Here is a 14,505-nt window from a genome sequence, read left to right on the forward strand (position 1 = left end):
ACGATTGCGGCATTGTACCGTTTAGCTGCTCCGTCGAATCTTCTTAGAATATTCGACAGACACCATAAACCTTCAATGACAGATTCGACCTTAATTAATTCGGATTTTTGGACGAATGCATTTTTTAACTAAACAAAATAAATAAAACGAATTTCGGGAGTAACTAAAAAAAAATATTTTTCAGACAAAAAACGAAATTCCGAAACAAGTGTGCACATGTCTAGTTAACACTAGGGATTAAATGTGTTGCCTAGGTGTGTTCTAACTGTGGGGGGAGGGGACTGACTATAGGAGATGACAGATCATAGAAACTCACAATCTCTCTCTCCTCACAGAACTGAGATGTGTGTGTTTACACACACGTCCCTGTTCTGCGTCCCGTACCTGCAACTGCTGGCCACGAGCATCGGCGCCGCCGCTGTGCAGCGAGCGCCTTACTATCTATCCCGCTTAAAAGAACCAATGTACAGCTATGATGGTTTCGTGGGATTGTGCCAACCTGCTGCAGTATGACGGCGGCTGGTCCCCAAGCAGTTAAGACGATTTTTTTTTACCACTACCTTTATATTGGCTTTAAAAATTTACAAATGCAACAATTTTGGATTTGGATGAAAGGTTTAGCACTGGGAAACAATTTTTGAAAGATAAAGTGCTTATTATACAACTATGAGAATCAGCCCAAAATGAGAGACAGTTGGGAGCTATGGAGGCCTACGTTTTCCATAGTAAAAGCTGTAGAAAAGTGTGCTGCTGCCAAGAAGTATAAAGCTGTGACTACACAGGATGCTGGGCAAATAAGGGCAGGGTTTCCTTGTACTGACTGTCATTATTAAATATTACTCTGTGCCAGGACATAAGCTGCACACATTGTACACCGCGCTATTATTCCCCTCCTGTGACAATACTATACACCCAACACCACACATCCACCAGCCGCCCTCCGCTCCGGGCCATCACTGAACGTGGTAAAGTCAGAGAGGACAAAAGAAGCGTGAGACACGCCCCATCTTCTCCGGCCATCCAATCACCGTCATACTCTTCTGTACACTCGTTAGAAATGAACGAGCTGATCCAAGAGGCTGTACCATTCACATTCTCGGGGAATTCAGACGTTATTATTGCAGTTTTACGTTTTATTTCGTAGCGGCGGGCCCTCAAACAGTTAGGTGTACAGTGCCATCTCAAGCAAAGTGATAACTATGCTGAAATAATCGGAATTTAGGAGTTTACGTCACTTGAATGGCACTGGGTGCTCCCCGTGGAGCTTTGATAATGGTATGTTCTATTGTTATATATAGAGGGGACACGACACATGCTCTCGCACATTGTGTAGTGTAGGAAGGAGGAGGATATGTTTGCGTGCTTTGTATAAAGCGAAGTGTCCAGTGATAGAGCGGCGCTGTACTGTAGCCGCCTTGTCCTAGTAAGCGGCGCACTGTGATATTGGCGCCCCCCCGAGGTCCGTCCTCCTCACTCCCCTCCAAACACACACACCACACGAGGGTGAAGCGGGGATTGTGAACAGTAATGCCCGGCGCTCCTCTCTCACCACCATGAACTTACTAAACGACTCGTTGGTGTCTATAAAAGACATAAAGACCGGGCAGAAAAACTTAAATGTCGTCTTTATAGTGCTGGAGATCGGTAAGTGTCCCTGAGGGCGGTAGGTGAGCCGGATAGAGCGAGTGGAGACCCCCCCTCATCATGTGCAGTGCCCAGTCCAGGGCTCTGGTGTCCTTGTCATGACTAAACTTGTGTTTTCCTCTCCTACCTTCATACAGGAAGAGTCACAAAAACTAAAGATGGGCATGAAGTGAGGTCGTGCAAGGTGGCAGATAAAACGGGGAGCATCACAGTCTCTGTGTGGGATGAAATTGGAAGCCTTATTCAGCCCGGAGACATAATTCGATTAACCAGAGGGTATGTGCTCACATGTGTGCTGCAAGGCGTGCACCACTTTATTTACACTTGGTATGGTCCACGGGCTGGGTTAGTGGTATGGTCCACGGGCTGGGTTAGTGGTATGGTCCACGGGCTGGGTTAGTGGTATGGGCCACGGGCTGGGTTAGTGGTATGGTCCACATCTACAACCAAACATTTAGGGCTCATTCAGACAGCGTAGTGCCGATGCACCAATATCGGCACACTATGCTGTTCCTCTTTATTTTTTTACCAACTTGATTGAAATGTCATCTTTCATAGTGTTCTATCAGCCAGAGTGTGATGGTCTGTGCTGCACTGGAAAAAGAGTAATGCAGGCTACACTTTTTTTTTCAGCACGCACCAGTGTAAACCAGCCACACCGGAGACAATGTATTTTGCCTCGTGGAGTGGGACTGTACTGGAATGGCTGCCCAGCGTTATTCTACTGCACCTGATGTGAATGCACTTGGTCTCCCTTCACATGTAAGGTGTCCCTGATTTGCAGGGGGAATTGGCGCAATTCTGCCCTCAATCCCAAATCGCGGCAAGCCGCTGAGATCCCTATCACTTCCAATGGCACCCCAATCGCAGCCTAATTTTGTTGAATCACAGTAAAATTGTGCAAACAGAATCGCAGTACACCTGTCTCCTGAAAGAACTTCTTTTGGGCGACAAGCGTACCACGATTCTGTTTGCACAATTTGACGAGCAACAATTAGGGTGTGGTTGGAAGTGACGGGGATCACATGGGCGCGCCGTGATTCAGGATCGCAGGCAGAATTGCGGCGATTTCACCTGTGATCCAGGACGTCTAGATGTGAACAAGACCAGAAATAATAATTCCAGGCATCGGCATGTTCTACTTGGCTACATTCACATAGCGTGTCTCCAAAGTCGCATGATTTCCAATGCAACTTTGGAGCATAACTTTGTTAGGACTTTTGGTGCAACTTTGATCCGACTTTTAAACAATTGAAACAAAGTAGTGCAGGTACCTTTTCAAAATCTCTGCAACTAAGTTGCACCAATCTGAACATGTAACTTTGCAAGCAATGGGCTGCGACTTGTCATGCCCAGTCGCACAAGTGTATATGGGCCCTAAGTAGATAGTTACTCCAGTGATCGCCATTTGCTTTCAGATCCTGCGCTGAGTGGCTGCTCTCCTGCGTTGTGAACACAAGTTGGCTTCTTGGCATAGACACCATGCAGGGAATGCTTTTCACCCTTCGAGTAAATGCAAAGCATTCTTTGATTGGAAAATTTGGAAAGTATGATGTCATTGTCCCACTTCGACAAATCAGAGAACGCTTCATTCCGAACATTCATTCCGCAGCAGATGACCACCTGTGTTCAGAATGTAGGGGAGCAGGCGTGCGGCATGATGCCCAGAAGCAAGTGGAGATCGATAGAGTAGTGGTGTCTATTTTCCAGCTTTCAGAGGCATTGGCCAGGTATGTCATATACATAGAACATTGGTGCAAGCTGGGCTCAGGTGACTACATATAACAGGCAGATGCCGGTATTAACCTGTTGGTGACTACACAATGCATATGTGTGGTGACAGGAAAACTGTCCTTTAACGCTTAGCGCACGTGTCGATGGCATAATGTTTGTGTGCTTGCAGCATGTTACCAGCAGTGGTCTCCAACATCCCTCTGTCACGTCTTTTGATTGGGAGCGAACAGGATGGCCTCTTGGTAATGTGAGCAAATCAGTGGTCAAATAATGGACTTTGCACTGCCTCCTGGCATTACAGCCCACTTAAAGTAGAATTATAGGCAAAACTTTTTTTCTGGTACAGTAAAGGAGTTTTAGAATATCCCCTACCTATGTTTTTTATTTTTTTTGCCATCTGTGTCCCATTGAGGAGTTTTCCCTTTACTTCCTGTCCTATAGCCAAAACAGGAAGTGAGAGGAATTCCCTGCAAATTAAGGGAATCTCTTGGGGACCTCCAGGCCTCCAAAACTAGTGTCCCCATTGGAAAATTTTGCTTCTATTACTAATCTGGGGACAACACAAAATTTGGGCTTTTCTTTTACTTTCAATAATAATGGTAAATAGGACAAATAGAGGGTGAATCTCCTTAATGGGGGTGCAGACAGCAATAAAGCCTGACAAGTGTTCTAATCCCTCTCCACTCTATCCAAAACTAAACAAGTTTTGCCTTTAGGTATACTTTAAAGGGCAGTGTGAAGGATTTAAAGCACAAGTTTGCTGTAAGTGAGCTTGTTCTTTAACCACTTAAGCCCCGGACCATTTTGTTGATAAATGAACGGGCCACTTTTTGCGATTCGGCACTGCGTCGCTTTAACTGACCATTGCGCATTCGTGGACTCCCCCCCCCCCACACACACACACACACACAAATAGAGCTTTCTTTTGGTGGTATGTGATCACCACTGCAATTTTTTTTTTTTGCTATAATAAATACCCCCCAAAAATATCTAAAAAAAAAAAAAAAAAAAAAAAAAATCCTCAGTTTAGGCTGATACATATTCTACATATTTTTGGTAAAATTGCAATAAGCGTTTATTGATCGGTTTGCACAAAAGTTATAGCGTTTACAAAATAGGGGGTAGTTTTATTGCATTTTTTTTTTTTTAAAACATTTTTTTACTAGTAATGGCGGCGATCAGTGCTTTTTACTGTGACATTATGGTGGACACTTGACACATTTTTGGGACCATTGTCATTTTTACAGCAATCAGTGCTATAAAAATGCACTGATTACTGTAAACATGACACTGGCAGTGAAGGGGTTAACCACTAGGTGGCGCTGAAGGGGTTAAGTGTGCCATAGGGAGTGACTCTTACTGTTAGGGGGTGTGGCTACATGTGACACGTCACTGATTGCTGTTTCCGATCACAGGGAACAGACATCAGTGACAGTGTCACTAGGCAGAATGGGGAGAAGCATGTTTACACTTGCCTCTCCCTGTTCTGCAGCTCTGTGACCCGATCACGGGACACCGGCAGAGTCCGCGGTCACGGAGCAGAGGCACGCGCACATCAAAGTGATGTATATATGCGTCATTTTGCCCAGCCGCGCCATTCTGCCGACGTATATCTACAGGAGACGGTCGAGAACCGGTTAAACACATTTCTCCCATGCTTCACTGTGTGGCCCTGCCCAGTGCTGCACAGCATTTCTCCCCAAAAATTTCCACCAGCTTCTCCTCTTGGTCTACATATGAGTCATGGCCCAGTGAGTGAGCTGTATTTCACAGGATGGCTAGAGAACAACTCGCCTATAGGGACTCGTGCCATGTGTACGCTACGAGGAAGAACCAACTGAAACATCTTCAAATAGGCAGGACTGCGCAGGAAAGGTTTAACTTGGCACTCAGTGGGGTGCAGGGATTTACTAAAGGACAAGTTCACTAAGAATAAACTTGTCCTGTAACATGTTAATGTCATTTCAGGAGCCAATTTCAAGTTGGATTTTTCAAAGCCCTAAAATGTCTGTTCATCCTGCCATGACTATCCTTGTTCAGGCATATCTGTTCTAGGGTAACAATGCTCTTTCCCCATATCCAAAGTTTTTCTCCTGTCTTGTGGACCTGTCACCTGTGCTTTCTATTAAGATTTTAGGGGTTTATTTACTAAAGGCGGAGAGTACAAAATCGGTCTCCCTCCTGCATAGAAACTTGTCAGCTTCCAGGTTTTATTGCCAAAGCTTAATTGAACAAGCTGAGGTTAGAAGCTGATTGGCTACCATGTGCAGCTGCACCAGATTCCAAATGCTCCAGTTTTAGTAAATAAACTCCTATGTGATTGGCAATGCTGATGGTGTAGGCATATTCTGTGGTGATCAACAGAATTCTGCCCTAAATGCCATGCAGCCACTGCTGGAGCAAATGCAGGAAGTGGATGCAAGCGTGCTACAGAGCTACAAAAAAATACGAAATGTATATTTTGAAACGTCATTTTTTGTGATTGTGCTCAGTGACCTAAATGTCCTACTAGGGTTTACACATGGGTACAGAGGGTCATGCACCACAAAAAGTAGTACTGTTCCCGGGAGTCGGTCGTTGCATATCAATGTCTGTACAAATCAATGACCGGCTGCAGCTGTTTTCTGGTAATCGCACATTAGTATTAAATGCTTAAAGGGTCACTAAAGGCAATAATTTTCTTACCTCGTCTTTCAGGACAGCACCTGGAAAGAGCGCAGCTCCACCCACTTCCCAGGAAACACTGCAGTCAATGCTATAACTTCCGCCCCCTTCCACCATGGCCTCAGTTGTAGTGTTTCCTCCGGCCATGGTGGAAGCGCTGCAGGGAACCAAGGGTATGCTGTACTCTCCCCAGGTGGGGAAGGGGTTTTTTCTTTGGGAGCATACCGGTGATTGCTTTCTCTTCTTAGAGGATATCCTCCAGGAGGCGGACTCGACTTCTCCCCTGACGCGCGGGCGAAGGTCGGGTGCTTCTCCTCTTCTGGTCCGGCGAGGGCAGAGGCTGCGGGAGGTCCCGCTCCCTTAGGCCGGGCATCGTTGCATTGCGGGGGGCGGTCAGGCGCCGTCCTCCGGCATACGAGGTCCCGGTGCGGGTGGCGTCCTTCCGGAGAGGAGGGCGGGACTTCCGGCGACGCGTGACAGCTTCCGGTTCCTGCCGTTGAAACGCAGGAGGAGGAGCGGAAGCCTCGGCGGTGCTATTTCCGGATCTCGCAGTGGCGAGAAAAGCCGCGACATTTGAAAAAGCCTTTCGACACGACCGCAGCGTTCTGGGAGGATGGAGCCAGAAGACGCAGTGGAGGTGGCAGGAGCAGGAGCCACAAGCACCAGCCTGGCCCAGGTAGGAGACCCAGCGGTGGTCAATGTTACCAGGGTATTGTTATGTCCCTCTTTCTGCCCCTTCGGGGGAGGGGAGCCTGCCTCACTCACCCTAGTCACGTCTTTGGGTGTGTGTTATTTCTGGTACAGCGGTGATGGGTTCTGGTTTTATTTGTTCACTACTGTGTGCACTTGGTGTCTGCTGGACTGGCGTACAAGGGTTAAACATGGTGTTGTCCTTTGTGTCGTTTTAGAAAGTTAAAGAAAAACTTAAAGTGGTAGAACCTCCTCCTTCCAAGAAGCGGTGTGCTACTTGTAAAGCTTCCCTTAAAGGGACATGGACCAAACCTTTATGCAAAACTTGTATTGCGGATATTGTCAGGGGGGAGGCCTCTACTAGTTCGGCCTCTGAGCAGCCCACCGTCAAGGGTACGGGGGAGTTGCTCTCTTCGTTTAGGGAGGAGTTGCACCAGACTTTCCAGTCTTTTCGCTCCTTCCTGGACAAAGGTCCGGCTAAGGGATCTAAGGTCAGGGCCAGTACCCCCTCCACACCTAGAAGGTTAGACAGTGAGTCCGAGGAGGAGGAGCCTGAAAATGCTGTTTCAGGATCAGAGGCGGAGGAAGAAGAGGAGAGGGATACTTCTTCCTCACGCTATAAACTGTCCTTAGAGGAGGTGGATGACCTATTAAGGACTATTCATTCTACCCTAAACATTAAGGAAGACGCGACACAGCTGTCTCTGCATGACAGGATGTACCAAGGCTTGGACGAGGTGAAACATCGTACCTTTCCGGTGCATAAAGTATTGTCCGATACAGTTAAGAGAGAATGGAAGGACCCAGAGAGGGCTCCCTTCTTTTCTCGGTCCCTGAAAAGATTTCCTTTCGATGATGATCCAACGCAGGTATGGAATAAAAAGCCTAAGCTGGATGCAGCATTTTCGAAGGTTTCTCGCAATACTGACCTAGCCTTTGAGGATATGGGTACCCTTAAAGATTCCCTCGATAAAAGAGCAGATACCCTGCTCAAAAAAGCCTGGGATGCCACCTTGACTAACCTCAAGCCAGCTATGGCATCCACTGTTGTGGCTAGGAACCTCGAACATTGGCTGGATCAGCTTAAAGGTCACATCGAGGCTGGGACCTCTCGTAGAGAACTTTTGTAATCCTTTCCAGTTCTTATGAAGGCGGTAGCCTATATAGCGGATGCGTCTGCTGAATCCGTGAAGCTTTCCGCCAGATCCTCGGCATTGATCAATTCAACCAGAAGGGCCTTATGGGTTAAGACCTGGTCTGGGGACACAGCCTCTAAGGTTAAACTGTGTGGCTTACCGTTTGAAGGAGACTTGGTGTTTGGCACAGGGCTAGACGCCGTTTTGGATAGGACGGCGGATAGAAAGAAGGCTCTTCCTTTGAAAAAGGTGGATTCAGGGCCCAAGAAAAATTTTCGTCCTTTTTTCCAAGCCAAGGGTCCTAAGGAGGCGCAAAAAGGCCAGGGTGGTAGACCTGGCGGTCCCAGAGGGGCCGTGGGAAGCCTGGGGTGTTATTTCGTTCCCCCCAGCCAGCCTGCTAAACCCCAGTGACGGTCTCCCGGCTGTGGGGGGTCGGCTCCAAGCTTTCCTTCCACAGTGGGCAGAGGCGACGTCCAGTCCGTATGTCCTCAAATTGATTGCAGAGGGCTACGCGCTGGAGTTCTCGGGAAGACCACCGTCGCGGTTCTATGTGACCCAATTGCCCAGGGAGCAGGAGAAATCTCGGGCAATGTTGTCGTTAGTGGAAGATTTTCTCCAACAGAGGGTGATTACGCCAGTGCCCCAGAAAGAACAGGGGGAGGGCTGTTATTCCCATGTATTTCTGGTAAAAAAGCCGTCAGGCAAATTCAGGTTGATTTTAAACCTAAAGGTCCTGAATCTATCCATCCGGTACAAGAGATTCCGCATGGATACCATTTACTCGGTGAGAAAGCTTCTTCCTCTGGGGTGCTTTCTAGCATCGATAGATTTAAGGGATGCATATTTGCACGTCCCGATCAAGACTTCTTCCCAGCGCTATCTGCGCCTAGCCATCAGAACAGAACAGGTGCTTTTGGTAGCGGTCACCTCAGCGAGGAGGGTTAGCGAGCTTCAGGCGCTTTCCATTTTGGAGCCATTTCTGTCCATCTTCCCTGATAGGGTAGTATTAAGAACTGATCCGGGTTTTCTTCCGAAGGTAGTGTCAGTATTTCATAGGACGCAGGAAATAGTGTTACCTACCTTTTGTCCAGCTCATTCTTGTCCGAAGGAGAGAGAATTCCATTCCTTAGATGTGAGGAGATGCATTAGACGCTATCTAGAGGTCTCTAGTGAGTTCAGAAAGGCTAATTCGCTTTTCGTTCTGTTTTCGGGATCCCGCAAAGGGCATGGGGCTTCCAAGAGTACTCTGGCTAGATGGTTACGTATGGCTATCCATGAGGCATACAAGGCTAAAGGTTTGGAACCCCCTCCGGGAGTGGTGGCCCATTCTACTAGGGCAGTAGCAACTTCCTGGGCAGAACGGGCTGGAGCTTCGCCAGAGCACATCTGCAAAGCGGCAACGTGGACGAGTTTTTCCACCTTCACTCGTCACTATAGGATGGATTTGCTCTCTGCGGCAGAGCAGTCTTTTGGCAGGAAGGTCCTGCAAGCGGTGGTCCCACCCTAGAGTAAGTACTCGGTTATCATCTCCAGGTGCTGTCCTGAAAGACGAGGTGAGAAAACCTTAGTTAGACTTACCGGTAACAATATTTCTATGAGTCTTTCAGGACAGCACCGATAACCCGCCCTTTTGTTATTAAAGATAATGTATATATGCTAATGTGTGTAGTTGCTATGTTCTGCTTATCTAATTTCAGCGTGGCCGGAGGTACTCGTGAACAACTGAGGCCATGGTGGAAGGGGGCGGAAGTTATAGCATTGACTGCAGTGTTTCCTGGGAAGTGGGTGGAGCTGCGCTCTCTCCAGGTGCTGTCCTGAAAGACTCATAGAAATACCGTTACCGGTAAGTCTAACTAAGGTTTTTTTTTAGCTGAAATGACTGTTTACAGGGTATAGAGACATAATAGTTAACTGATTCCCTTTAAAAATGATTAAAAATAGATAAAAACCAATCATATAATGTACCTGCAGTTTAGTTTTGTTTTTGCTGTTTCCTGGTTCTCTGATGTACAGAGACAAAGAGCCAATAGAGGGCAGTGATGCTTTGTAAAACGAAAATGGATTGGTGCTGACACACAGTAATCACACCTCCTTGATTAGTCACCACAGTGAGAAATCTCCCAGTACTGTGGTGATCAGGAAACAGACAACCAGGAAGTGTCCATAACAGAGAGAATTTACAGCAACATCAAAGCAAAAACGAACAATGAGGACATGAAACCAGGACTGCAGTAAGGTAAAGGAAGCTATTTAGCTAAAAAAAAAAAAATTCCTTTAGTGACCCTTTTATCAATCAAATTTGAGGAATGCGACATGTTGGAATTTTTTTGAAAAACAATTTTCTGATCATTGATGGGAGAATTGTGCAAGAAATGTAATAGAAAAAAAAATGCGCATGTGCAAGAAACTAATATTCCCAGAGAGAAAAGAATATTCCCGGCAACATGAAGGTTTGGTCGGCCGAATTTCGAAAATCAATGGTGGCATAATCGGATCACAAACTTTCTGATTTTTGAAAAGAAAATTTTTTGAAATTTGACTGCGTATGGCCTGCTTTGGATGTGCTGTTACCAGCGTGCAGCTGCAGTCAGTTTTTTTTCCTGGTTGTTGTACACAACACCTGTGACTTCTGGGCACAAAAATACACTTTTTGCAGTTTACACCCTCTGTCTGTATGAATGAGCCCTTACAGTGAATTTGGGAACACCACCTATTTTAAAGTAAATCGATGTATTACTCATGCCCGACACAACTGGCATATCTAAAGTAAAAGCATTTTTTTCATTTTAAATGATTAGGGACTGGTTAAAACGCCTATCGTTTTATGCCATTTGCGTCCCATTTTTGACATTACACTTGTCTGAGTTTAAATATCTGAGATTTGATGTAAATTCTTCTTTGGCCAAGTTTTGGAAATAGTGACTTCACTATGTTGCCCAGTGCCGGGACAAGGTAATTTGGTGCCCAGGGCGAACATGGCAAACTGCGCCCCCCCCCCCCCCCCCCCCCCCACATACACAATATTTTCGGGCCATCAGCACAGCATTGGAGCTCATTGTGGCAGTCAACAATTGCTTAACCTGCTATCCTCTAGCCTGCAGAGGCTGTATTAGGTCTAGAGGATAGCAGCTTAGGCAGTTCCTAATGGCTCAGTCCCTAGGATCAGTAAAGGATAATTGCCTACAGGCCCTCTTACCAGACCCAGCGAAACTTCTGCAGTAGTGTAGCATGTCTGTACCCTGGTAGTGGCTCAGCGTGGCTCTCTCTGGTGGTTCTGGTTAGCAGCGTGGCTCTCTCTGGTGGTTCTGGTTAGCAGCGTGGCTCTCTCTGGTGGTGCTGGTTAGCAGTGTGGCCCTCTGGTGGTTTTGGTTAACAGCGTGGCTCTCTCTGGTGGTTCTGGTTAGCAGCGTGGCTCTCTGGTGGTTCTGGTTAGCAGCGTGGCTCTCTGGTGGTGCTGGTTAGCAGCGTGGCTCTCTCTGGTGGTGCTGGTTAGCAGCGTGGCTCTCTGGTGGTTCTGGTTAGCAGCGTGGCTCTCTCTGGTGGTTCTGGTTAGCAGCGTGGCTCTCTCTGGTGGTTCTGGTTAGCAGCGTGGCTCTCTCTGGTGGTTCTGGTTAGCAGCGTGGCTCTCTCTGGTGGTTCTGGTTAGCAGCGTGGCTCTCTCTGGTGGTTCTGGTTAGCAGCGTGGCTCTCTCTGGTGGTTCTGGTTAGCAGCGTGGCTCTCTCTGGTGGTTCTGGTTAGCAGCGTGGCTCTCTCTGGTGGTGCTGGTTAGCAGCGTGGCTCTCTCTGGTGGTGCTGGTTAGCAGCGTGGCTCTCTCTGGTGGTTCTGGTTAGCAGCGTGGCTCTCTCTGGTGGTTCTGGTTAGCAGCGTGGCTCTCTCTGGTGGTTCTGGTTAGCAGCGTGGCTCTCTGGTGGTTCTGGTTAGCAGCGTGGCTCTCTGGTGGTTCTGGTTAGCAGCGTGGCTCTCTCTGGTGGTTCTGGTTAGCAGCGTGGCTCTCTCTGGTGGTGCTGGTTAGCAGCGTGGCTCTCTCTGGTGGTTCTGGTTAGCAGCGTGGCTCTCTCTGGTGGTGCTGATTAGCAGCGTGGCTCTCTCTGGTGGTGCTGGTTAGCAGCGTGGCTCTCTGGTGGTGCTGGTTAGCAGCGTGGCTCTCTCTGATGGTGCTGGTTAGCAGCGTGGCTCTCTCTGGTGGTGCTGGTTAGCAGCGTGGCTCTCTCTGGTGGTGCTGGTTAGCAGCGTGGCTCTCTCTGGTGGTGCTGGTTAGCAGCGTGGCTCTCTCTGGTGGTTCTGGTTAGCAGCGTGGCTCTCTCTGGTGGTTCTGGTTAGCAGCGTGGTTCTGGTTAGCAGCGTGGCTCTCTCTGGTGGTTCTGGTTAGCAGCGTGGCTCTCTCTGGTGGTTCTTGTTAGCAGCGTGGCTCTCTCTGGTGGTGCTGGTTAGCAGCGTGGCTCTCTCTGGTGGTTCTGGTTAGCAGCGTGGCTCTCTCTGGTGGTGCTGATTAGCAGCGTGGCTCTCTCTGGTGGTGCTGGTTCGCAGCGTGGCTCTCTCTGGTGGTTCTGGTTAGCAGCGTGGCTCTCTCTGGTGGTGCTGGTTAGCAGCGTGGCTCTCTGGTGGTGCTGGTTAGCAGCGTGGCTCTCTCTGGTGGTTCTGGTTAGCAGCGTGGCTCTCTCTGGTGGTTCTGGTTAGCAGCGTGGTTCTGGTTAGCAGCGTGGCTCTCTCTGGTGGTTCTGGTTAGCAGCGTGGCTCTCTCTGGTGGTTCTTGTTAGCAGCGTGGCTCTCTCTGGTGGTGCTGGTTAGCAGCGTGGCTCTCTCTGGTGGTTCTGGTTAGCAGCGTGGCTCTCTCTGGTGGTGCTGGTTCGCAGCGTGGCTCTCTCTGGTGGTGCTGGTTCGCAGCGTGGCTCTCTCTGGTGGTGCTGGTTCGCAGCGTGGCTCTCTCTGGTGGTGCTGGTTAGCAGTGTGGCTCTCTCTGGTGGTTCTGGTTAGCAGTGTGGCTCTCTCTGGTGGTTCTGGTTAGCAGCGTGGCTCTCTCTGGTGGTTCTGGTTAGCAGCGTGGCTCTCTCTGGTGGTGCTGGTTAGCAGCGTGGCTCTCTCTGGTGGTTCTGGTTAGCAGCAGCAGCATGGCTCCCTCTTTGGCTTCCCCAGTACACTCCTCTCTTTCTGTTTCTGTCTTTTGGAGCAGTTAAGTATATCATTCATTCCCCCGGCTTGTTTCTGGGCTATGGGATCTCTTTCTCTCTATTTTTTTTCCCCCAGCAGAGTGCATGCTGGGAGCTGTAGTCCCTTTCCTGAGAGGCTGGCCGGATGGGAACAGTGCGAGGAGGGGTGGTGGACGGCACCCAGGTGACACCATAAAGAAAGCTGGCAGTTGTAGTGGGTGCTGTCAAGCCCCCCTCCCTCCAACCCCATCATTGAAGCTGTGATAGAGGCAGTGTGAGCGGGGGAGAGGCGAGCTACAGGATCTCAGAATGTTTCGCCCCCCCTTTCTCCTGTCAGCAGTGCGGGAGGAGAGACAGCGGCTCTCTCATTACTTTCACCGCGCTTCACTTATTGACTCCCCCGCGTTGTTGATCTTCTGGAACTACATGTCCCATGATGCTCCACTAGTCTGGAGCATCATGGGACATGTAGTTCCAGAAGATTAACAACGCGGCGAAAGTAATGAGAGAGCCGCTGTCTCTCCTCCCGCACTGCTGACAGGAGAAAGGGGGGGCGAAACATTCTGAGATCCCGTAGCTCGCCTCTCCCCCGCTCACACTGCCGCTATCACAGCTTCAATGATGGGGTTGGAGGGAGGGGGGCTTGACAGCACCCACTACAACTGCCAGCTTTCTTTATGGTGTCACCTGGGTGCCGTCCACCACCCCTCCTCGCACTGTTCCCATCCCGCCTCCGGCCAGCCTCTGTGTGTGACGCTGGGTAGGGAATACCAAGCGCCTGCGGGAGGGGGGGGGGGGGTTCTCCACTGACAGGGGAATCAATAAGTGAAGTGCTGGTCTGTTCTACGTTTCTGCCGGGTGCAGGAGCGCACTCGGCACATCATTGCAGGTGTAGGTATTAGGGGCTGGTGTGTGCAGACAGTTTTTAAGCACACAGCTAGCACTTCACATGCGCCCCCCTTCCTCCAGTAAATAGTAGCGCCCAGGGCACCCGACCCTTCTGCCCCCCCCTTGTACCGGCCCTGATGTTGCCTTGAGGAAGGAACCCCACAAGGCCTTAAAATGTCAGTTTCTTATGACTTGCTTGACTTATGTGAAGTTGGGTTCACAATAAATGTGACACACATTGACATGGAGTGCTGGTGACTTCATATTTTCATATCTGATTCTTCACTGACAACATCTGTGACACGCACTTTGCGCTTCATTGGTTATTTAAAGGGCAAGTACTGTGAAGACTGCAGGTTTTATATGAACTTTATTGACTCTTAGGATGGCAATACACTGCTTGAATTTTGTGATTCCTTCTGGATCATCTGAAAATTGAGCAGTGTGTGGCCCTGTTGATGCTGCTCCATTTGGCAAAAAGCCTGTTAATTTTTTTTTTTGAAGAGGCCTGTCAGAATACAGTAGCTTGGCAGGGGATATTGAACATCTGAGCCATTAGTGTGACTAGAGGAGTCTAACGTTTCACTCAAAGCTAAAGAA

The 14,505-nt window shown here is 48.8% G+C and overlaps 1 protein-coding gene across 3 annotated transcripts in view; it reads left to right on the forward strand.

Moving 5' to 3' along the window:
• The first annotated feature begins 1,299 nt into the window (after nucleotides 1-1,299).
• The window catches only part of NABP1 (nucleic acid binding protein 1), a 48,219-nt gene continuing 35,013 nt past the window's right edge, over nucleotides 1,300-14,505 (forward strand). Inside the window, exons 1-2 of one of the 3 annotated variants that reach the window (XM_040357077.1) lie at nucleotides 1,300-1,644; nucleotides 1,782-1,920. In XM_040357077.1, coding sequence (XP_040213011.1) covers nucleotides 1,554-1,644; nucleotides 1,782-1,920 — 230 coding nt within the window. In that variant the 5' untranslated portion in view covers nucleotides 1,300-1,553. The remainder of the gene's footprint in view (nucleotides 1,645-1,781; nucleotides 1,921-14,505) is intronic. The other 2 variants (XM_040357075.1, XM_040357076.1) reach the window with 2 other exon arrangements.

This window comes from Rana temporaria, chromosome 6 (assembly GCF_905171775.1).
Source record: "Rana temporaria chromosome 6, aRanTem1.1, whole genome shotgun sequence".
Lineage (NCBI taxonomy): Eukaryota > Metazoa > Chordata > Amphibia > Anura > Ranidae > Rana > Rana temporaria.